The sequence below is a fragment of the Jaculus jaculus genome, chromosome 12, assembly GCF_020740685.1.
Source record: "Jaculus jaculus isolate mJacJac1 chromosome 12, mJacJac1.mat.Y.cur, whole genome shotgun sequence".
Lineage (NCBI taxonomy): Eukaryota > Metazoa > Chordata > Mammalia > Rodentia > Dipodidae > Jaculus > Jaculus jaculus.
In genome coordinates this window covers 63,141,664-63,167,404 of record NC_059113.1, presented here as the reverse complement: position 1 = coordinate 63,167,404, position 25,741 = coordinate 63,141,664, and the positions used below count along the sequence as shown (strand labels likewise).

At 39.0% G+C, this 25,741-nt stretch overlaps 1 protein-coding gene and 1 pseudogene across 6 annotated transcripts in view; one reads left to right on the top strand and one right to left on the bottom strand.

Moving 5' to 3' along the window:
* The window catches only part of Gkap1 (G kinase anchoring protein 1), a 114,501-nt gene that overhangs the window by 36,039 nt on the left and 52,721 nt on the right, over positions 1-25,741 (top strand). For all 6 annotated transcript variants that reach the window (XM_045131758.1, XM_045131757.1, XM_045131759.1 and 3 more), the window contains 2 exons: positions 519-642; positions 8,185-8,207. In XM_045131758.1, coding sequence (XP_044987693.1) covers positions 519-642; positions 8,185-8,207 — 147 coding nt within the window. The remainder of the gene's footprint in view (positions 1-518; positions 643-8,184; positions 8,208-25,741) is intronic.
* On the bottom strand, positions 10,892-11,893 carry LOC105944946 (annotated as a pseudogene).

Genomic DNA, 25,741 nt, shown 5'->3' with positions numbered 1-25,741 from the left:
AAGTCTAAAATTGAAGAACAAACATATAAAAACCTAGGAAGAATGGAATACTGGTAGATAAGTGAATTTTGAGAAGGCAATTGGGAAAAAAAGCTGTGATGGAGATTTAGGAGTCATCAAAAATAAATTGAGAAAAACAAGAGTTGATTGAAAAACAGTAATGACTTGGATTTGGCAATTATGAAAAGATTAATTTTAGTGTCACAGAACAACAGAAGTCACACTTCAGTGGAATGTGAGTGGAAATTGAGTATAAATTATTCTCTTAAATTTAGTCCTGAAGGGAAGAGTAAGAAATTTGCAATGGGAAGTTTATAAAACAAGGTATAACATTTTTAATTTTATCATAATATTTTTTAAATGAGAGTATAAGCAGTAAGTAAACAAGTATCCTTTTGTACAATTTGGCTCACCTAAGTTTTGAGCCTTCTTATTAAAGTAAAGCCTTAGTAAGCACATTAGCTTTTGGTGAATTAATGTTATAATTATAAACTAAGCTTATTGTTAATTCTTTTTAGGATTATGAAAATGCCGAAACTGCTTCAACTCAGTCAAAAGTTACAAGCAAAAAAGACAAAAGAAAGAATCATCAGGGGAAAGACAAACCTCTCACAGTATCACTAAAAGATTTTCAGTGTGAAGGTAATGTGTACACAGAGTCTGATGTGCTAGAACCTTTATAACTCTCTGGTTTTGTTTTGTTTTTTGAAACAGGATTTCATGTAGCCTAAGATACCCTCAAATTCACTATGTAGCTGAGGATGACCTTAAATTTCTGGTCCTCCTACCTCTATTTTGGAATTTGAGGTATAAGTCTGCCATTATATTTCATTTATGGGGTGCTAGAGTTCAAATGCAGGGCTTTGTGTATGCTTGGCAAGGCTGTACCAACTAAGTTACATCTCCAGCCCCATTTTCTGTCTTTTTATACTTGTAAGTAACTTTCTCATTTTTAAAAATTAAATTAGGCTGGATGTGGTGGTATACACCTTTAATCCCAGCACTTGGGAGACTGAGGTAGGAAGATCACTGTGGGTTCAAGGCCATCCTGAGTCTACAGATAGAATTCCAGGTCAGCCTGGGCTAGTGAGACCCTTCCTCAAAACAGCAACAACAACAACAAAATATTGAAAGGTTTTCATTGAGAATGTAAAGAGGTAAACGTGCATCTTAGTCCATTTTATACTATCACAATAGAATAGCTGAGAATGGGTATTTACTGTCTCAGTTCTGGGGATGGGTTCAATGTCAAGGTGCCAGCATTTATCAGGTCTTTTGCTGCCTTATCACATCAAAAGAGAAAAAGGGGTGTTGTGTAACTTTTCTGGGGTACATGAACAAATGCCTGTTCACCCGAGATAGGGAACCAACAACAAACCAAAAATCAAAGATCAAAAACTTAAGATTGTTGGGCTGGAGAGATGGCTTAGTGGTTAAGTGCTTGCCTGTGAAGCCTAAGGACCCCAGTTCAAGGCTCGTTTCCCCAGGACCCATGTTAGCCAGATGCACAAGGGGGTGCATGCATCTGGAGTTCATTTGCAGTGGCTGGTGGCCCTGGTACACCCATTCTCTCTCTCTCTCTCTGCCTCTTTTTCTCTGTCTGTCGCTCACAAATAAATAAATAAAAATAAACAAAAATAAATTTTAAAAAACTTAGATTGTTGACCCAATGAGTTTACTAAGAATTGCCAGGATAGGTAACTCTTAGGTACTACATCACCAAAAAATCCCACCTCAGAAACCACATACCAAAATGGCATCCCTAAAGCTCCCTGCCCAACTTACAGACAACTCTATCTAAGAGACCTCCCCGCAATTACTCATTGTTTATGTGATCTCAGGGAGCAGCTTTTGGCATCTTTAAATGTTGGCTACCAATCTTATAAGCCTCCTTTTCCCCTCTACCAGAAAAAATGTTTCAATTCTGAGGAAAGAGCTGTACAACAGTGAGGTCATACTCATCTTTTCATGGCTCCAATTCCACCTGCTATGGTGGAACCCTCATGATTTAGTTAGCTTTTAAAGGTTCTATATCTTAATATCTTAATATTAATATCTAAATAAGTCATAGCAGTCTGCTTGGAAATAGCTATTTGGGATTTAAAATTTTTTAAATAGTAAAACCTTGTAGAATTTAGTAAGAACCTCTCTTTTTGTATTTCTAAATTTGTGAATTTTCTAGAACTTACTTGTTTTGTACATAGAATGATTTGGTTTAAACTAGATGAGGAATAACATCTTCAGACATTTATTGGTGCATCTCTGCAAGTTAATTTTTGTGTGTATATGTATATGTGTGTATGTGCACACGCATGCCATGGTGTGCTTGTGGAAGTTAGAGGACAACCTTGGGATGTGGTCTTCTTCTTCCACCTTGTTGTGAGACAGGGTCTCTTTTGTTGTTGCTTGCTGCTGGGAAGGCCAGACTGACTAGCCAACAAACTTTGGGATTCTCCTGACTCTGCCTGCCATTGTCATAGGCTTGCTGGGACACCACTTAATGTCCACTTTAATGGGAGTGATGGGTTCCAGATCCTAGTTGGTAGACTTGAGGAACCTGTAATCATTGAGCCATCTCACAAATACCTCTTCAAGTTATTCAGTATTCATTATCAGAAAACAGTGGCAGAACTCATACTATCCATTCAACTTGTGAAGATAGACCACAGAACTGTTTTGTTGTTGTTGTTGTTTGTTTGAAGTAGTGCCTCACTCTGGGACCAGGCTGACCTGGGATTTACTATGTAGTCTCAGGGTAGCCTTGAACTCACAGCAATCCTCCTACCTCTGCCTTGTGAATGCTGGAATTAAAGGCATGTACCACCACGCCCATCCACAGAACTATTTTAATAAGGGAAATGATGGACACGTCTTAGTCCTAGGTTGTACAATATGGCAACCACTATTCATGTATGGCAACTAATAAAGTAAAAATATAGTTTCTTAGTAGCATTTTAGCTACATTTCAAGTGCTTAGTAGGTACGTGTGGCTAATAGTTTTCATATTAGCCCTGCTACTATCCCCACAGGGTATTTAGTTAGCAGTCCTGTCTCTGCTACTCAGTCACTGCCGAGCACATGAGCAACTTTTTTTTTTTTAATTTTTCAAAATTTTATTGTTTTTGTAATTGCAACAAATTAATTAGACAATATTTTATGTCAGGTAATGAAGAGATGTAAAGAACAATTTATCATGCTACATGTCTGTCTTCTCTGGATTTCTTAGGGGAGATATATAAAAATAAAACAAATTAAAAATTGAATTATTTTAATTGTAAAGTTGATTATTATTTCACTAATGATAGATAGTGTGCTTCACTTAGACTGTCCCTAATAAATCAAATACTTGAATGTAGGAAGTTATAGGAGAAAGATACCTGAAGAGAGGGCAGTGGCCAGTGAAACATGGGAAGAGGCCAAGTTCTCACAGGGGACCTCTTGAATTGTTACCACTATGGTCAACTGATATGCAGTATAATTAGTGCCTCAATCGACCATAGAAAGTGGCTCTTATCTAACAGCTCCCATCCCTCACTGGTCAAGAATTGTCTTATGGAACTGAGTCTTGAGGTTCTTGCATATAATCCAGACATTCAGAACACAGAGACAGAAGGATTACTACAAGTGTGAGGCTAGCTTGACCTGCCTAGTGAGTTTCAGGCTAAATAGGGGGACACAGCAAGAGCCTATCTCAAAAACTAAAGTAAAATAAACAAATAAATAAATAAGCAAACAAAAGATTTCCCTATAGTACTAACTTCCTTACATTTGCAGGTTATCCATGTTTAAAAATGTAGCATGTTCCCAAAGGGTGGTATCAGGAGGGCTCAGGACACAAGATGATTGATCAATAGTGTGGTAAAGCTAACACAATGTAGAAATGACTCTCTGAGCAGAACTGGATGCAGCAAGTACTTTGTGCATGGTAACTTGAGATGCAGTGAGCCAGAGTTCCCATCATCTTATGCACCATTTCTAGCTGCATGAGCAACTTTTTGTTTATGGTCAGAGGAGCCTACTTGATTTGTAGGATATTTTTGGCAGATTTTTTTTTTTGTTTTGAAACAGTGTCACACTATAGCACAAGTTAACCAGCCAACCCAGAACTTATTCTTATAGCCCTACTGGCCTTGAACTCATGACTGTTCTCCTTCCTTAGCTTCCCAAGTGCTAGGATTACAGACATAGGCCTCCTTGTCCTGCTTGGGTACTGTTTTGTAAGGACTAAATGGTACCATAGCAATAATTTTAGAAACTAGATATGAAAAATCTAAGTCCATTTTCAGAAGCTAGCCTTTCCACAGGACCAAGAATAATCGAGAAGTATACTTCTTTCATTTGAAGATGAAAGTTTTTTCTATAGTCTACTGTGAGTAAATCACTTTGTTGAAACATGCTTGTTAAAATAAACTCTTGGGGCTGGAGAGATGGCTTAGCAGGACCCATGTTCGACTCTCCAGATCCCACATAAGCCAGATACACAAAGGTGTGGCAAGTGCAAGGCTGCACATGCCCATTAGATGGCACAAGTACCTGGTGTTCAATTGCAGTGGCTGAGGCTGTGGTGTGCTAATTCTCTCTCTGTCTCTCTCTCGTTCTGTCTTGCTCTCTCTAAAATAAAAAAATAAACTTTCTGAGTTCAGTGGGAAAGATTTCATGTAAGAAATAGATTTTGTAGCTGGGCATGGTGGCCCATATCTAAAATTCCAGCACTGGAGAAGCTGAGGTAGGAGGATTTCCATGAGTTTGAGGCTATACTGGGCTACAAAGTGAATTCTAGGTCTGCCTGGGCTAGAGTAAGATTCTGCTTCAAAGCAGAAAGAAAAGAAAGAGAGAGAGAAAGAAATGGAAGGGAGGGAGGAAAGAAAATATATATGAAAAGTACTTTTGTGTGTATATGGTGTGTATGTTTGTTTGTATATATGCACACGAACATCACATGTCTATGTCAGGTATCTTCCTCAATCACTCTCAACTTTTATCTTTTTTAAGACAGAGTCTCACTGAATGTACAGTTCAACAGTTCATCTAGATTAGCTTAGCCAGCAGGTACTGGGAATCCTCCTGTCTCTGACTCTGGGATTACAGGCACATACTGCCATGCCCCACTTTCACATGGGTGCAGTGGATAAAAACACAGGTCCTCACACTTGAACTATATCCCTAAACTGAAAAACATGCATATTAGGGGCTGGAGATGTAACTTAGTTGTTAGAGTACTTGCTTAGCATGTACAAAGCTCTGGGTTCCTTTCCTAGCACCACATACTCTGGCTATGATGGTGTATGTGTATGTGTTAATTCCAACAGTCAGGAGATGGAGAATCAGGAATTTAAGATGAGCCATGGATGAGCAAGTTGGATAGTTTGGATGAAATTATGTGTCAAAAAATGGTTTTAAGATGGAGTAGTGGCACACGCCTTTAATCCCAACACTTGGGGAGCAGAGGTAGGAGGACTGCTGTGAGTTCAAGGCCAGCCTAAGACTACTTAGTGAATTCTAGGTCAGCCTAGGTTAAAGCAAGACCCTGCCTTAAAACAACAACAACAAAAATGCATTTGTTTATAACTTCTGATTTATTTGCCAAATGTTTGATTTATTAATTAGCATGTAAATTTATTAGTTGTCTTGAGAAAACAGTAAAGGGATTGATAATTTTACAGGTCATGATTATCACAGGCGTGATTTTTTCCTTGGCTTATGGTTTCATATTATTCCATAGAAGAATGACATAGGCTAACTAGGTTTGGTACTTTGATGTGAAAGTTATGATTTTGGCATTGACTTTGTTTATGTAGTCTTCTAATGAGCCAATAGTTCAGACAACCAGAACAGCATTATGTAGTGTTCTAATGAGCCAATGCTTTAGAAAACCAGACCATCTTTAAGTAGTGTTCTAATGAGCCGATGCTATAGACAACTAGACCATCTTTATATAGTGTTCTAATGAGCTGATGCTGTAGACAACTAGACCATCTTTATATAGTGTCCTTATAAGCTGATGGTTCAGGCAACTAGACCATCTTTTTTTTTTTTTATTTTTTTTGTTCATTTTTTATTAATTTATTTGAGAGTGACAGAGAGAGAGAAAGAGACAGAGAGAATGATTGAGAAATGGCGCGCCAGGGCTTCCAGCCACTGCAAACGAACTCCAGACACGTGTGCCCCCTTGTGCATCTGGCTAACGTGGGTCCTGGGGAACCGAGCCTCGAACCGGGGTCCTTAGGCTTCACAGGCAAGCGCTTAACCGCTAAGCCATCTCTCCAGCCCTAGACCATCTTTTTTAAAACTTTTGTTTATTTTTATTTATTTATTTGTGAGCAACAGACAGGGAAAGAGGCAGAGAGAGAGAATGGGTGTGCCTGGGCTTCCAGCCACGGCAAACGAACTCCAGACACATGTGCCCTCTTGTACATCTGGCTTATGTGGGTCCTGGGGAATCGAGCCTCAAACTGGGGTCCTTAGGTTTCACAGGCAAGCGCTTAACTGCTAAGCCATCTCTCCAGCCCAACTAGACCATCTTTATATAGTGTTCTAATGAGCCGATGATTCAGACAACTAGACCATCTTTAGTGTTCTACTGAGTTGAAGGTTCAGACAACTTAGACTCTGCTCATGCCATCATTTTCCCCTGCCATGATGGAGCTCCTCTCAAGTCTGTAAGCCCAAATAAACCCTTTTTTCCCAAAAGCTCCTCGTGGTCAGGTGATTTATACAAGCAGTGTGAACCTGACTGCAGCATACGTGGGTCCTGGAGAATCGAACCTGGGTACTTTGACTTTTCAGGCAAGCACCTTAATTGCTAGGCCATTCCTTCAGCCCTAGACCATCTTTATGTAGTAGTGTTCCAGTGAGCCAGCGCACCAGACAACTAGACCATCTTTGTGTAGTGTTTTAATGAACCCATGCTTTAGACAACTACAAGTGTTCCAGTGAGCTGATGGTTCAGACAACTAGACCATCTTTATGTTTTTTGTGTTCTAATGAACTGATGCTGTACATAATTAGACGATCTTTATGTAGTGTTCTAATGAGTCGATGGTTCAGACAACTAGACCATCTTTAGATTCTTGGTTATAAACAAGCTGTTCTAGTGGTTTATTTTTAGCCCTTAACAATGGAAACTTTTTGCTTGTACACAAGAACATGGTTAAGTATCAGATAACTTGATTACCCCTAACTACAGTAGGCATACTCGTTGCCTATCAGCCTTGTACCTGTGGAACTTCCCTTAGGCCTTTTTTTCCTTCATGCTGTTTCAGTAATTCCTTTCCAGAAATTTTGTGTTGTTTCTGTCTGTTGTTATCTAGTTATATATTTATATTGTTATGGGCTCATTTTTCATTCTATAAATACACATCTGTTTTATGACTTTTATCATAGTGCAATTAAATCACTATGTGTATGTTTAAGATAAAATACCTAATAGTAGCCAGGCATGTGGTGCACACCTTTAATTCCAATACCTGGAAGGCAGAGGTAGGAGTACCTCTGAGTTCAAGGCCAGCCTTAGACTGCAGAGTGAATTCTAGGTCAGCCTGGGCTAAAGCAAAACTCTACCTTAAAAAAAAAAAAGAAACTAATAGTGATAAAGGATATGTTACTAGAGTACTTTTTATTTCATTCAACAAAAACAGTAATCTGAACTTTTTTTTTTGTAATGGTACTCAGTGATTTTGGATATAATTGTATGCCCTCAACTTTTTGTACCCCTAAAATATGTGAGACCAAATGAATGAATTATGCATGAAACTCACATGCTTAAAATTTAATAACATCATTTTAATGAGTGAATGCCATTTAGTAGGATATAAAGTGTAACCCTTATGCTGAAGTCTAACCACATAAACCTAGAAAAGTAAATCCCATGTGAATTCTATTTTTTTGTTTTATTACTTATTTTAAAGGAGAGAGAGAATGGGTGCACCAGGGCCTCTACAAACAACCTCCAGGTTCATGCATCATTTTGTGCATTTGGCTTTACATATGCACTGGAGAATTGAACCCAGGCCACCAGGTTTTGCATGCAAGCACCTCCAGCCCACATGTGAATTCTAAAAAACTCGTTTATGTATATAGCTTATTATAATTATAACATCCTCTTCATTACTTTGTTTTTTTACATGTTAAAACATTTGTATTGTTACTTCCTTCCAGTGAAATCTCACCTTTTTTCATTTACAGATCATATTAGTAAAAAGACTGAGGTAAGTTCCATTTTAATTATTTAATATTCTAGAAAATAATAAAATAATAAAAATCATACTAATGACACTAAAATATGATTTGAGAATGATATTTAATGCTCAACAGAAATAGCCATTTAAAGAGCCACCCATAGCTAATGATGACCTATGACGTTTCAGGCACTATAAAGACATAAATCATTTGGTGTTGATATTTTAATGTGTGTGTGTGCGTGTGTGTGTGTGTGTGTGTGTGCATATACAAGTCTAAAATCCAAGGGAAAATTGATTTGTCTTTATCTTAATCTTTATTACAAGCTTGCCCTGTTGAATGTGGTTGTTCATGCCTATAGTCCTCCTACCACTTTGGAAACAAAGGCAGATGTGAGTTCAAGGCCGTCTTGAGCTACCTAACAAGACACTATCTCAGAAATCTAAAAAACAAAGTCCATGAAAAGAAAACCAACAACAAAAAACTTAAGCAGGAAACCATGTCTCAGCTGGTTTAGGAATTATGAAAGTTGTGAGCTGAGTCTATAGTCACACATGAGTTAAGTGTCCAGATTATATATCTTTTTTTTACCTTTCATTGTTAGAGAATATTGTAGTCCTAATATTAGGAATTATTTTTTAAGCCGGGCATGGTGGTGCACGCCTTTAACCCAGCACTTGGGAGGCAGAGGTAGGAGGATCACTGTGAGTTCAAGGCCACCCTGAGACTCCATAGTGAATTCCAGGTCAGCCTGGGCTAGAGTAAGACCCTACCTCAAAAAAAAGAAGAAGAAGAGTTTTTAGAGAGACAGAGAGAATTGACAGAATTGGCATGCCAGGGCCTCAGCCACTGTAATCAAACTCCAGACACTTACACCACCTAGTGGGCATGTACAACCTTGAGCTTGCCTCACCTTTGTGCGTCTGGCTAATGTGAGATCTGGAGAGTTGAACATGAATCCTTAGACATCGCAGGCAAGTGCCTTAACTGTTACGCCATGTCTCCAGTCCAAGGATTATTTTTTAAAAGATCCTTTTGCTTCCTCTAAAATCTTTTAAACTTGACAAACAATAATATTTTATTTATTTATTTATTTATTTGGGAAAGAGATAGATGGGTGGACCCGGGCCTTTAGAAAACAAACTCTAGATGCTTGCACCATCTTGTGCATCTGTGGGTACTGGAGAATCAAACTCTGGTCCTTAGGCTTTGCAGGCAAGTGCCTTGACTGCTGAGCCATCTCTTCAGCCCCAAATGATATTATTTTTTTAAATGTTGCATCACTGAGGAAGATACTAATTAAAATGTTACATGTAGTTCTTATTTTTAAGTAATAATTTGAGTTTCACTATTCTTTTTTTCTTTTTAAATTTTTTTTTCTTTTTTCTAAACATTTCTTATTTATTTTATAAAAGATGCAGGGGGAGACACAGAGAGAGAGAGAATGGGTACACCAGAGCCTGTAGCCAATGCAAATGAACTCCAGACGCATGTGCCATCTTGTGCATCTGGCTTTACATAGGCACTGAAGAATCAAACCTGAGTACTTAGGCTTTGCAGGCAAGTGCCTTAACTGCTGAGCCACCTCTCCAAGTTCAGGCAGCAAACATCTTTCAGTGTCAATCTGTAAAAATCAATAGCTATATCCAAGATTATGATCTGTGAACCCCTCTATCTTAAGGTCATGATTTGCAAACTGAACCATTACACATTTTATGGGAAACCAGCTCACATTTAATTGCGATATTTTAAAATTGTACAAGTTTTTGACATCAGACCTCCCACCTTCTAGTTAGTCTTTTAAAATGACAGGGAAACATCATCAATCACAGGTTAATGGGTTTATAATAAGTTTACCCCCCTTTAGTTCCTATTTGCAGTACCCAATATTCCTTTGAAATACCAATCAGACCCAGCAGTGGCCAACAGTAAATTTTCATCTTCCAGAGTTGAAAAGTTCAGATTCTCCAGGCATTCTGTATTCCAGTGGCACTTGTCCAGAATTGGTATCTCCTCTAGCTGGGGAATTTTAAATGTACCAGTGAAAAATAGCTTTTTCCCCTTCAAGGGGAAGAAAGAAAATTATTCCTCAGCAGTCAGCCAATTTGGCTGTGAGGTCTGTCCTGTCCCATCTCTTCAGGCTCGCTCTCTATCTCTCTCTCTCTTTTTTTTTTTTTCTTTTTGCAATAGAGCAAGAGACCAAAACCTAACCTGAGTTACAAGAAACAAGACAGTGATGGCTAGTAAGGGAGTCAGCAGGAGTAACTGAGATACTCCTTCACCTCCCACATCCAATGTATGTGCTTCACAGAAAAACAATAACAACAAATTCACAAAATACAACAGTTAGGATTACAAAACCCATTCATCCGAGGGTGCTGGAAGGCAGCAAAGAGAGGTGGAAGGGTAATGGCACAGGGAGAAAAACCAAGTATTCAAATCCATCCAGGCACAGGGGCTGGTAAGTGTAGAAAACAGCTGGAAAACCTGTGGTCCTTTCAGACATGTGGTGGTGGTAAAAGTCCACATACTGGTGTCAGGACGATCCTGCCTTATGTGCACCAGAGACAAAGATTCCAGTTCCTCAAAGAGAAGGGGGTATGCAGAGGCCCTTGGCAGTGGGTCCCACCTTCCCTGGTAGGGAAGGAGAACAGGAAAAACAGTTGCCACATCCTCCATCCAATCCCATGATCTCCTTTGGACAGCAGGAGACTCAGCGGCCTGCAGCAGCCTTCAGTTTGGCAGGAGATGGATGTGGTGAGGGGAGCTTCTCTGTGGAGGTTGAGCTGCTTAGGGCTGACTTCAGGTAGACTGTCTTGTGGAATAGTCTGTTGCTTAAGAAGACCACCAGGGAGAAGAGGCACAGCTGGAAAAGGTATGTTTTCCCAGGAGTCTCTGCTTCATTGGCGCTGATGATGAATAAAGGAAACAGGATAGAGAAGAGGCAGCCACTGATGATGTAGGAGGACTGCATTGCTGTGAGGAATGCCAAGGGCAAGCCAAATCCAAAGTAATAAGGCCAATTCCTTTCTTGACAATCGCTGGTGCATTTCAATTCCTTTATTGAACCAATGATACTCAAAGCAGTACAGTGAGTAAAAAAGTGACATATGCAGCAGACTAACCAGCTGGCCAACAAGACAGATGGTGAAGAGACTCACGAACATCCCTTGGATAAGGAAAAGAGCCTGTAGCAGAAGGTTGAAGAGCATGTCAGCAATTATTTTGCTGACACTAGGGAATGGATGAGGCTTCCTCCCTGATATCTCAAATGCCAGGTCAGCTATTCCTGAAACCAAATGGCATTCACAACTTTGCTAAGCACAAACAGGGGGAGCACCCAAAGAGCACTGAAAATGGAGGTGAGAAATAATTCCAGCCACGACCAGACATCTCCATGGAGCGATGGGTCACCAATGATCCGGGCTGTTACTGACTGAAGCACAGGAATAAACACTCGGTAAAACAAGAGGAGACTGAACCAGAATACTCCACCATTCCAAGCACAACACTGGAAAATTCAACTAACAAGGTGTGGCTCACTCTCTTGTTTTCGCTCTATGCTCTGGGCTTTCCTCTGTGCCAGGACACTACTTGCCCTTCTTCAACGCTGCTTTTCTCTCTTTTGCTGGATTCAGGCATCTAGCTTTGAGATGGTGCAAATACTCCAGATGGAGTATTTATTAACCTGTGATTGATGATGTTTCCCTGTCATTTTAAAAGACTAACTAGAAGGTGGGAGGTCTGATGTCAAAAACTTGCACAATTTTAAAATATCGCAATTAAATGTGAGCTGGTTTCCCATAAAATGTGTAATGGTTCAGTTTGCAAATCATGACCTTAAGATAGAGGGGTTCACAGATCATAATACTCTTACCCTCATCCCTGTCCTCGACAGGGACTGTCCTTATTGGTGATGTCAGCTATGTCCATGGGCATAGTGGGTTTGCATTGTGGAGGTAGCCATCAGTTATGGGGAAGAGGCAATGTCTCTATGTGTAATGTCCCAACTTGTAGCTCTAAAAATATTTCCACCCCCTCTTCCATGAATTTCCTTGAGCCACGTTGGGTTCATTTTAGGACTACTTCAGTGATGAGGTCTTGGGAGCCTCTGTGTTTCTGGATCTCTGGTTTGGTAGGAGTTGAGTGTCCTCTGCGTCTATCTCTTTCACCCTTGTGCTGATACCAGGTTCACCAAGAAAGCAGCATTCTTGCTCATTTCCTCAATTCTCTATGGTTTCAGCTGGAGCACTGGTGAGGCACAATGGTCTTATTCTCTCCTCAGGTTCTGTGTTCATCTGAAAAAGAGAAGCAGATTTTCCAACCGAGAGTGAAGTCAGCACCAGATAAATGAGATACCATTCTTAGTTTAGAGAGAATTTAATAGGTGTAGGCCCTCTTGTAACCCAAGCTTGATATTGGAGAGTGAACTTGTTTTTTGGATATGATTCTGACTTGTTTCCCTGTTCCACTGAGCAGATCTGTTAGACAATCCAAGAGCAGTTGGTTACCCACCATGGCTATGTGCCACTATTGCACTTGTGTGAATATCACATCAGGTTGTTTGTTACTGAGTATCTTAGACCACGAGTTGCTTGGACAGATATTGGCCATTTTCCCCCAGTAGCTCATATAGCACCTTCTGGCACTAGATGAGCTAACTGCTTGGGGACTGGCTGTCTTCCAGATTCCCACCAGGTCTCTCCATGTTCCGTACTGACAGGAGTCTTCAGCAGTAGGGTCTTATCGTTAACCTTTGTTGGGTAATCAAGTTCTCTGACAGAAATCTGTCTTCTTTCAGGAAAACTTGTAGGTCTGTCTGATCAACAGCTCATTGTGGATGTTAACCACATCCTGGTACTAGGAGGTACAAGCCAGCACCAAGGGAAGAGGAGGAAGAAAACGATAGGCAATATAAAATAGAAAGAGAGAAAAGAGAGAAAGAGAACAAAAGATGATTAAGGTTAGTCTTCATCATACCCTATCCAGGACCCTTTGATTCAGGTGTTCCCTCTAAGGACCTATTGAAAGTTCAATCTTTTGGTCTGCCTTTAAGATAGGATTTTGAGTTTCACTATTCTTATATAATGCTTTCTTCTAAGTAATTTCATGATTTTTTTATTTTTAAAATTTTATTTATTTATTTATTTATTTATTTACTTATTTATTTGAGAGAGGGTGTAAGAGATAGTAGGGATAGGCAGAGAGAAAGAAAGAGAATGGGTGTGCCCGGGCCTCTAGCCGCTGCAAATGAACTCCAGATGTGTGTGCCACCTTGTGCATCTAGCTTATGTGACTACTGGGGAATTGAACCTGGGTCCTTAGGTTTCATAGGCAAGTGCCTTAACCACTAAGCAATCTCTCCAGCCCATGGTTACTTTTTAAAATATTTCTTTATTTGGGAGAGAGAGCAAGAAAAGAGGCAGATAGAGAGAATGGGTGTACCAGGGCCTCTAGCCACTGCAAACAAACTCCAGATGCATGCACCACCTTGTGCATCTGACTTATGTGGGTACTGGAGAATTGAACCTGGTTCCTTAGGCTTCACGGGTAAGCACCTTAACCACTAAACCATCTCTCTAGCCCCCAAATGTTATGTATTTATTTATTTTATTATTGAGAGAGAGCAAAACCATAAAAGTTTTTTATTTTTATTGATATATTTATTTTAGAGATGGGGGGGTTGGTAAAGAGAAAATGGGCATGCCAGGGCTTCTAGTCACTGCAGACGAACTCTAGATGCATGCACCATCTTGTGGATCTGGCTTTATGTGGATACTGGAGCATCAAACATGAATCCCTAGGCATCACAGGCAAGTGCCTTAACTGCTAAGCATCTCTCCAACTCATAATTAATTAAACTAATTAATTAATTAGAGAGTGATGAGAAAGAGACAAAGAGAGAGAGAGAGAGAATGGGGCACCAAGGCCTCTAGTCACTGCAAAAAACTTCAGACACATTAACCACCTTGTGCATCTCTGGCTTTTTGTGGATACTAGGGAATTGAACCTGGGTCCGTAGGCTTCACAGACAAATGCCTTAACCACTAAACCATCTCTCCAACCCTCATAATTAATTTTTGTATGGTTAGATGTTACTTGATTTCTCTTTAGACTATTTCATACATATGGTTTCTAGAAACATTTTTTGTTGTTGTTTTAGGGACTTACTTGTCAAGTTAGGAAAATGAAATTTAGCTCCTAAGAAAACTGCATCTAAATAGTTCTCTTAACTATATTAATAATTTAGTCTTTAGCAATGCATGCAAACACAAAATGTTATTGTTAAAAAAAATAGTTGATGGGGTGGAGAACTGGAGTAGAGGTTAAGGCACAGCCTGTAAAGCCAAAGGACCTAGGTATGATTCCCCAGGACTCAAATAAGCCAGGTGCACGAGATAGCACATGTATCTGGAGTTGATTTGCAGCAGCTGATACCCTGGTGTGCCCATTCTCTCTCTCTCTTATAAAATAATATTAAAAGAAAAGAATTAAAAAATTGAAATTTTTCCTTATTAATCTTTGTCACTAGTTCTTAGATTAAAATTTATGTAATTCATTTATTTATTTTAGTTTTTCAAGTTAGGGTATCACTCTAGTCCAGGCTGACTTGGAATTTTCTATGTAGTTTCAGAGTGTCCTCGAACTCATGGGGATCCTTTTACCTCTGTTTCCTGAGTCCTGAGATTAAAGGCATGTGCCACCACACCCAGCTTCAGACTAAAATTTAAATGGCCCATATGTAGACTTTTTTTTTTTTTTTTTCAAAGTAGGGTCTCACTAGACCAGGCTGACCTGGAACTCACTATGCAGTCACAGGGTGGCCTTGAACTCACAGTGATCCACCTACCTCTGCCTCACAAATGCTGGGTTTAAAGGTGTATGCCATTACACCCGGCTCCATATGTAGACTATTCTGTATTTAAAAGTGTAGATGTGTACTTTTGCAGTGATTCAAACTTATTTTGACTCTGTTTACTTTGGGGATTGTTTAATGTTTTTAAATTTTGTTTTGGGGGGATAGTTTAATACTTCTAAAAATTAATATTTTAAGTTTATATTATCTTATTTAATTTCATACATGTATATATGTTTTGATCATATTCACCATTACCCTCTCTTATCCCATTTCCACTCCCGCTAAACCCCTTCTTCCCAACTAATCCCATTCTTACCTTCATGTCTCTTTCCTTTGAGATCCAAGTTTAAAGTAAGGTTGCTTGCATGAGCATAGGTGAGCTATTTACTGGAGTATGAGTAATTTCCTAGTGGCTTCCTCTTCTTACAGCAACTAATTGGTTTTTCAAGGTAGGGTCTTGCTCTAGCCCAGACTGACCCAGAATTCACTACGTAGTCTGAGGCTGGCCTTGAACACACAGCAATCCTCCTACATCTCTGCCTCCCAAATTCTCAGATTAAAGGTGTACGCCACCATGCCCAGCTTCCTCCCAATTGCTATTAACTGCCACTATCTCCTCTGGGATCTGCCTCTAAGGATGATGGAATGTTAACAGGCTCAATCTTATGGATAAAATGACAGGTTCTGGAGCTCATGACTCTAAAAGACAGCATTCCACAGCACCCCTCCTCATCCTTCAGCTCTTACATTCTTTCTGCCCCCACTTTTATGATGTTCCCTGAGATTTAAAGGGGCTGGTATAGATGTCCCATCATTTATTCTCAGCACCTTTGTCAGCTGTGCATCTATATTTACCTCTAACTACTGCAAAAAGAAACTTTTGTGCCTGAGGCTGAGACCCTCAGACCAGCACTAATCTATAGGTATAAACAAATATTTAGGAGGTAGTTTGGCAACCTCTTAACTTAGCATAACATCAGTAGTAGGTTCCCCCCACTCATCAGGGCCTGTGACCTACCTAGTCTTTTGACTAGGTTTATAGTACCAGGCATGAATTCCCTCCTGTGGAATGGGCCTCAAATCCGATAAGGAAGCAGTTGGCCATCCCCATAACAATGATATCATTATTATACCAGTGGTCACATCTTTCCAGGTAGATCAGTTGGGGAGCATACCTGGTACACAACTGCATAAGATTGTTGATGCATTTATTTATTTATTTATTTATTTATTTATTTATTTATTTATTTATTTATTTATTTATTGAGGTAGGGTCTTGCTGTAGCCCAGGCTGACCTGGGATTCACTCTGTAGTCTCAGGGTGGCCTCGAACTCATGGTGATTCTCCTACCTCTGCCTCCCAAGTACTGGGATGTGCCACCAGGCCCAGCTGTTAATGAATTTTTTACCTCAGTAGCCTGCATAGTATTTGTGGTGCTATGAAAGTTAGTCATGAGAGAAGAAGCTTTCTTCTCAGTTCCTGCTTGATTTCTTTGCACCCTGCAACTGGAGTATATCATTTTTCAGCAACAGAGACTTATATCTAATTTTGTTGGGAAACCTACAGCAGTGGCAATAACCTATATTATTTTAGGGCTTTCTGTAGCCTTCTTTAGACTCATAGGGAGTTACATTGCCCCTGGCACATAGATTTTCGATTAGTAACCTATGACTTTTAGGAGCATTGTTATCCACTCATGTAAGATACTCCTTTTTTATTCCAGAATTCTTTCTTTCCCCAAGGCAGAGTCTCACTCTAGCCCAGGTTGGATTGGAACTCACTCTGTAGCTCCAGGCTCAAACTTATGGTGATCCTCCCACCTCAGCCCACCACAGCGTGGGATTAAAGGTATAAAGGCACTTGCCACCACACCACACTACTCTATTTTTAAGTATCTTTTTAATTAGCTTACAAAGTAGTAGGTTGCCATATGATTTTTTTCATACGTCCTTAGTTTTGTTAACTCTTCTCTACCCCTTCTGCCCCTCTGTCTTCGTTCCTTATTTGGAAGATATTTTTATAAAAATTAAAAAATAAAAATGGTTACACCCTTTTCCTTTGAGACTACCTGTAACTGTTATTAAAGGAAAATGTACTTCTGTATACTGTTCCTTGCTTGCTTTTTCTTCTTTCTTGTTTGAAAAAAATAACAAAAAAATGCAGAGTAACTGAGATCATATCTATTTAATGTATTCAAGATGAATTTTCTTTAAACCAGCATCTATATATGGAATCAGGTTTTTTATCTTCATTATCTTAGAGCTGCATCTACCTTAAGTTATTATTTCATATATGATAAAATTCATTTTAAGAATCCTCATAATTAAGATAAGTCCTACTATTTGTATAATTTGTTTATTTATTATTCTCAAAATCCTTTGTTATACACTGCCATCTGTTTTCAGGGACAAGTTGTTTCTGCATTTTAAAATGTATTCTAGTTGTAATTTATTCTAAACATAACTATTTTAGAAAGTAATCTCAAGCCTATATAGCACACATTATCCTGTGATACATGTTAACAGTTGGTCCTGTTTATTATGTTCTTTTCCATTAATGGTGAGCACCCTTATCTAGACTGCTTGGGATTAATGGTGTTTCTTTTTCTTGAGTTTTTTGGATGTTATAATATTTGTATAGACTTTTCTAGTTAAGCATTGCTAATCTAAAAATATATAATGCTTCAAATTCAATGAATTTTAGATTTTTGGAATAGGGCTGATCAACCTGTGTTCACTTTCTAGAGTTTATTTAAATGTTATGATGGTTGTGCCATTGCTCTGGAAATTTAGAAGAAATTTCTTTCTAGGGAATATGGAAGAATTTTGAAAAGAATCTATTTGAATTGTAAAATATATTATTTTTCTGCCAGCACTAATGTACTAGCTTTTGATACACTATATTCTGAATAACTGTTTTCACCTTAAATGTGTCACTTATTCAAAGAGATGTTTTTCATAAAGGCTACTATTAATTACCTATCTGCTGTTGAGAACAATACTATAATATTTTTCTTACCTCCTCTTAAAGCAAGGATTTAATAACTAAAATTTAAGAAATGATGTTTTCACTTTTCTGACAGGTGATACAAAGTGCTTGAATTGCATGTGTATCCCTGTATCTGCTTGCTAAACTTGTTAGATTAATTTACTTTTCTATTGCCCTATCCATCTTTTGTTTCAAGGTGGGGTCTCACTCTAGCCCAGGCTGACCTGGAATTCACTCTGTAGTCTCAGGGTGGCCTTGAACTCACAATGATCCTCCTACCTCTGCCTCCTGAGTGCTGGGATTAAAGGTGTGCATCACCATACCAGCTTATCCATATTTTCTTTTAATTCTTTAAAAAAGTTCATTGTTATATATTCATTGCGTATATTACTAGGTTATATAAGGACATTTTCATACAAGTATACAGTGTACTTTAAGGGCAGTTTCTCATAGTATAGGGGTTGTTACATTCACCTCACATACAATGTCCTTTGAGCATATTCTCCCACATTCTTTCCTCCCATTTGTTATCCCTCTGTCTCCCATCAGTCCTCTTTGTTCCATTGGAGAGATTTATTTATTTTTTCCCCCACTGTTCCACATTGGGAGATGACAGCAGAGAAGCAGAGAAGCTAGAGATGTCTGAAGCCTCCATCCTTGCTGCACAGGGGTCAGGAGATTACTGCAGAGGACCAGGGACATTTCTGGAGAGTTTTGCTTTTTTCATGTCTCATATATACATATATATATATATATATATATATATATATACATACATACATACATACACACACACATATATATATATGTATGTATGTGTATATATATATGTATATATATATGTGTGTGTGTGTGTATGTATGTATGTGTACACACACACACACACACACACACACACACACACGATTTTATGTATCTATAAAATTGCAAGACCAGAAGTGAGAGAAAGCATGTAGTAGTTGTGTTACTGAGTTAATCTGCATATGATTATCTTCAATTTTATTTATTTTCTTGGAAATAACATAATTTCATCTTTATGGCTAAAAAAATTATGTGTGTGTGACATATATATATATATCACTTTCTTCATCCATTCAGCTGTTGTTGAACTCCTAAGCTGGTTCTATAACGTAGCTTTTGTAACTAATACTTCAGTAAGCATTGATGTGCATCTCTGCTATGTTGATTTGGAGTCTTCAGGTAAATGCTCAGAAGTGATATACCTGGTTCATGTGGTAGATACTATTTTTCATAGATGCAATTTTTTGTTTTTGGTTTTGTTTTCCAAGGTAGGTCTCACTGTAGCTCAGGCTGACCTGGGATTCACTGTGTAGTCTCAGAGTGGCCTCAAATTCATGTTGATCATCCGTCTTCTGCCTCCAGAGTGCTGGGATTAAAGGCATGTGCCACCATGCTTGGCTCAGTAGATACAGTTTTTAATGAGACTTCATATTGGTTCCTGTAGTGGATAGATTAATTTGCATTCTCACCAACAGTGAGAATCTAAGGGTTCCCTTTTGTCCACATCCTTGCCAGGAAGTGTTGTGTGTTTTCTTATTAAATATTATTCCCACTGGGGTGAGAGAGAATTCCAGTGTACTTTTCATTCACATTTCTCTGATGGCTAGTGTGCTGTTGTCCACCTTACATTGGCGAGGAGGTGATATCCACCCTCTGCTCATGCCATCATTTTCCCCTACCATCATGGAGCTTTCCCTCAAGTCTATAAGCCGAAATAAACCTTTTCTTCTTCAAGCTGCTGTTGATTGGGTGTTTTCAGCCAATAATGTGAATCTGACTGCAACAATAAAGTTAGTACCAAGAGTGGTGACATTGCTCCTAGAAACCTTTGTGGCTTTTGGCCTTTTGAAGCTGATTTTTGAGAGGAATGTGGAAGGATCTGAAATCTGGGCCTAAGAGATGCCTTGCAATGCTATAAGTGAGCTTAATGGACTATTCTGGTCAGAGTTGAAAGACCTGAATGAAGTAAGAACTATGGACTGTGAGGTTTTGCTTATGATGGTGAGAAAGAGCTTTGCCTGGACTGGGCTAAAAGCAGTGTATTTTTGGAAGCAGGCTTATGGGAATCATAGGCAGTTTTCCCTTGCCAGTGTTTGGCACACTCTCCTGTTGGTATTGTCCACCTTACGTTACTGAGGAGTGATGTTCACCCTCTACTCGTGCCATCATTTTCCCTTGCCATTATGGAGCTTCCCCTCAAGTCTGTAAGCCAAAATAAACCTTTTTTTTTGTTTTTTCCCCCACAAGCTGCTCTTGGTTCAGTGCTTTTCTGCCAGTAGTGTGAACCTGACTACAACAGCTAGCAAGGTTGAACATTTTTTATATGTTTTGTCTATTTGTATTTTATCTTTTGGTAACTGTGTTTTGTTAGAACCTATTTATGGATTGGTTTGATTTCTTTTTAAAATATTTATTTATTTGAGAGAGAGAGAGAGAGAGAGAGAGAGAGAGAGAGAGAGAGAGAGAGAATGGACCATGTTCTCCTGCAAATGAACTCTAGAAGTTCACACCACTTTGTGCCTCTGACTTTACATGGGTACTAGGGAATTTAACCCAGGCCATCAGACTTTGCAAGAAAACCCTTTAACCACTGAGCAATCTCATCAGCCCCACCAATTTTTATTATTTAATTTTTGAGTGCTTTGTACATTAGATATTAATCCTTTGTCAAATGCATAGCTAGGAAAGATTTCTCTCCCATTCTGTAGGCTGTTTCGTCATTTAATATTTCCTCTGCTATGAAAAAGCTTTTCATTTTCTCAAATTCCAATTTGTCAATTGTTAGATGCTTTTTCCTGAACAACTAAAATTCTATCCATAAGCTCCTTGCCATGCTTATATCTTCTTAAACCTTTTTACTGACAGTTTTCATTCTTGTACATAATACACTCCCATTACCTTCTTTTGTTTGTCTCTCTTTTTAAAAAAAAATTTTTGGGAGGGAATTACCATGGGATATATTTTGTAACCATGGAAAATGTTAATAAAAATTAAAAAAAAAATTTGGTTTATTTTTATTGATTTATTTGAAAGTGGGAGAGAGAGAAAGAGAGAGAGAGAAAGAGAGAATGGGCGCACCAGGGCCTCCAGTCACTGCAAACGAACTCCAGATGCATGCACCCCCTTGTGCATCTGGCTAACGTGGGTCCTGGGGAATCGAGCCTCGAACCGGGGTCCTTAGGCTTCACAGGCAAGCGCTTAACCACTAGGACATCTCTCCAGCCCTGTTTGTCTCTCTTTTGTATCCCTTCCACTGAGCTACTTCTTTCCAACTAGTCCTTCTTCTATTTTGATGGTTTTTTAATTTTTATTTTTTCTTTGTTTTTCGAGGTAGGGTCTCACTCTAGCTCAGGCTGACCTGGAATTCACTATGTAGTCTCAGGATGGCCTCAAACTCATGGCAATCCTCCTACTTCTGCCTCCCAAGTGCTGGAATTAAAGACATGTGCCACCATGCCTGGTTTTATTTTTATTTTTTGACATTCACCATACATGATGGAAAGTTGATAGGACCAGTATTGTGTAAGTCTTGTACAGGTAACAAGTCTCTCTTAGGTCATGAATGAAATGATATCATATCTTGAAGACAGCATTCCAAAGTACTTCTCCCCATCCTCTGGCACTTACATTCTTTTTACCACCTCTTCTGTAATGTTCCCTGAGCCTTGGAAAGTGTGATAGAGGTGTCTTATTTAGCACTAAGTATTCAACAGTCACATAGTTTTAGTTAACACTTTGGTGAGTATTGAAGCTCCCTAGTAGTCACTGCCATCTGCAACAAAAAGAAGCTTCTCTGACCAAAGGTGAGCACTAATCTATGAGCATAAACATAAATATTTAAAGGGCAGTTTGGTGGGCACAATATATCTATTTAGCCAAAAAGCAATAGTGGCTTTTTCCTTAAGGGCTTTTGGCTTTCCCAGCCATAGGCTTTTGACTAGGTTTTCAATATCAAGCATAAATTTCTTCCCATAGAGTGTGCTTCAAATGCAATCAGAGAGCAATTGGTTACCCTCATAACAGACACACTACTATTACACTAAGGAGCACATCTTGCCTGGCTCATCAGTTGAGTACCTTTCTTGGATCCATCCACCTTATTTTTTGAGTCAAGGTTTTTTCATTGAACCTGCATATCACAAATATAGCTAGATTAGCTGGCTAGCAAGTCTAGGAATCTTCTTGTTTCCACCTCCTCAGCAGTGGGGTTAGAGATGTGTACCCTGCATCTAGTTATTTTTTATGTGAATGCTGGGGATCTGAACTCAGGTCCTCATGCTTACATGGCAAGCATTTTACAAATGTAGCAGCTAAAGGCACTTGCTTCCAAAGCTGCTGGCCTTGGGCTTCTGTTCCCCAGTACCTACATAAAGCAAGGCACACAAAGTGAAACATGCATCTGGAGGTTTTTTGTTTGTTTGTTTGTTAGTTTTCAGTAACAAGTCATTTCTCCAGCCCCATTCAACCCTTTTTTATTTTTATAAATTTTGAAACATTAAGTTACCTAGGCTGGCCTTGAACTCATCCTCCTGCTTGACCCTCCCAATAAGATAGGATTAATGGCTTTCATATCAGCTCTGGTTGAAGATAGTTAATGTTTTAAGAGCTGTAGATGAGCCATTTACTATTCCCATCAGCAGTAAATTCTGGTTCTACTCAACTCTGCAACACTTAATATAGTATTTGATTTTTATTATAGCCATTTGTGTGTGTGTGTAGTTTATCATTAAAATTTTAGTTTGCATTTTCCTTGTGATTAATGAGTATCTTTTCCTGTGCTTGCTAGCAAGTCTTATATCTTCCTTGACAGTCTTCTCAAATCTTTTGATCAATTTAAATATCTTTTTAAAGAATATTTTTATATATTTATTTGTAAGAAGAGAGATATAGAAGAGAGGAAATGGGTGCACCAGGACCTTCAGCCACTGCAAATAAACTCCAGATGCATGTGCCACTTTGCATCTGGCTTTACATATGTACTGGGGAATCAAACACAGGTCTTTGGCTCTGCAGGCAAGCACCTTAAGTGCTGAGCCATCTCTCCAGCCCCAATTTAAGTATCTTTTGATTGTGTCTCACTCAAAAATACTCAAGAGATAGAGTATCTTTTAGGAATAGGCATGCTGACAAAAGGAGCAGTAATCAAAAAACATGAGGTAGCATTGCAGCCTTCAGTGAGCAGTTTAAAATCTAGAGGCTATAGTTAGTTGTAAATAGCATGCTATTCCTTCCATAGAAGCTCAGTTCTGTTACAAGCATTTTGTACTTACTGCTTTAAATAAAATCATATCAGGATATACTAGAAGTGTTTTATAAATAAGTAGACTTAGAGTTATACCTGTACTACTTAGCAATGGCCCATGGGCACTCCTGAGACCATACTTACATGATGGGAAATTAACACCTTCTTCTGGTATTTGTGAGATTCAAAGAAAGTGATGTTTAAGCACTTTGCAAAATATGAAGATCCTGTACCAATAGTTTAATTGCCATTTATTTTGATGTACACATTTCTTTGAAACTTCATTTTCAAAGACAATGTGAAAGAAAAATGAGTAGTCTCTGAACTGTGTATCATTTGTTCATAAAAATTTGAAATTGGTGGGCTGGAAAGATGGCTTAGTGGTTAAGCACTTGCCTGTGAAGCCTAAGGACCCAAGTTCGAGGCTCGATTCCCCAGGACCCACGTTAGCCAGATGCACAAGGGGGCGCACACGTCTGGAGTTCATTTGCAGTGGCTGGAAGCCCTGGCGCGCCCATTCTTTGTCTTTCTCTATCTGCCTCTTTCTCTGTCTGTCTGTAACTCTCAAGTAAATAAATAAAAATAAACAAAAAAATGTTTAAATTTTTGAAATTGGTAAATTTGTCAGCATTATAGCCCAAGAATGTGGGTTTGGTGGTTTAATTCAGGTGTCTCCCAGAAACTTATGTGTTCTGAATGCTAGGTTCCTAGGTGATAGAGATTTGGGAATTAATGCCTACTGGAGGGTGTGTATTTTAGGGGGTAGACTTTCGGTTGTTATAGCCACTTTCCCCATGCTAGTGTTTGGCACACTCTTCTGTTCCTGTTGCCTACCTTATGTGGGCCAGGGGGTGATGTCCACTCTGCTCATTCCATCATTTTCCCCTGCCATTGTGGAGCTTCCCTTGAGCCTGTAAGCCAAAATAAACCTTTTTCCCACAAGCAGCTCTTGGCTGGGTGATTTCTAACAGCAATGTGAACCTGACTGCAGCACTGGTGTATAAGTGAAACCCATGAGTGTGAGAGGAATATTTTCTTCAGTCTCTGAATTCATTGCAGAAAATAGAATGTGTGAAATTTCTATTTTATGTCCTTTTATAGATAATGATAAAAATCTTACCTCTTTAAGATATTCTCTTTCTTGGTATTACAGTTTATATAAAAATTGCTTTTATATGCAACACAAAAGAAAGAAGTGGGGCTGGAGGGATGGCATAGTGGTTAAGGCATTTCTCTGCAAAGCCAAAGGATCCAGATTCAATTCCCCAGGACCCACAGTAGCCAGATTCACAAGTGGGCACACACATCTGGAGTTCGTTTGCAGTGGCTGGAGGCTCTGGCACGCCCATTCTCTCTCCCGCTTTTTCTGTCAAATAAATTAAAAATATTAGAAAGAGCAATGAAAAAATAGTAAGCAAGAAAATGTGATATCTACTGAGTGGTAAGAACAGGGCTGGAGAGATGGCTTAGTGGTTAAGGTTCTTGCCTGAAAAGCCTAAGGACCCAGGTTTAACTTTCTAGGGAGAGAGAGAGAGAGAGAGAGAGAGAGAATGGATATAGCAAGTGAAGCTGAGCTGTAACATCTCTGGACCCACCTCCAGTGATATATATCCTCTAGCAAGGCTTCAACTCCTAAAGGTTCTACAACCTTCCCAAATAGCACCCCCACCTGAGAATTAAGTTTTCAAGCACATGTATCTATGGGGGCCATTGTACATTCAAACCGATACATTTTGCTTTTCGCCCCCATAGACTTCTTGCCATCTCATGATGCGGAAAGTATTCAACCTGACTTAAAGGTCCCCAAAGTTTTTATCAGTCCCAATACTGTTCAAAACTCTAATAAGTCATCTGAAACTCAAGGCAGTCTCTTAACTGTGAGCCCTTTAAAATCAGAATACAAGTTATATACTTCCAACATATAATGGCACAGAATGAACAATCCTACTCCAAAAGGAAGCAATTGGGGACATAGTAGAGAAAGCAAGACCAAAACCCAACAGGGCAAATACCATCTTGCAGCTTCATGTGGGATGTCTGGGACTTGTGATGAAATCATCTTGGATATAAAAGACTTGGGTAAGGCCTCCTTATAAGGTTTTTTGACCCTGCCTGACATTAGCCTTAAGCTCCCTGGTAGCATGACTCCCTCCATTTTGCGTTTTTCATGTTTCTAAAACCACTTGGGTAACACTGTCAAATTCTGCCAGATTGGGTGAAGATTGATCTTGAGACCACAGTTGTAGCATACTCTGCATGCTGACCTTGGGTACCAGAGACTTCTTCAGCATTCTCCTTTCAGGATGAAAGAGAGGACAGAATAAGCTAGAAGACCAGGTGGCAGATCTAATACAGTCCAACAAAGAGAAAGACAAACTAATAGAAAAGTATGAGTGGGAATTTCAAGATATTCGAGACACTATGTAAAGATCAAACATAAGAATTCAGGACG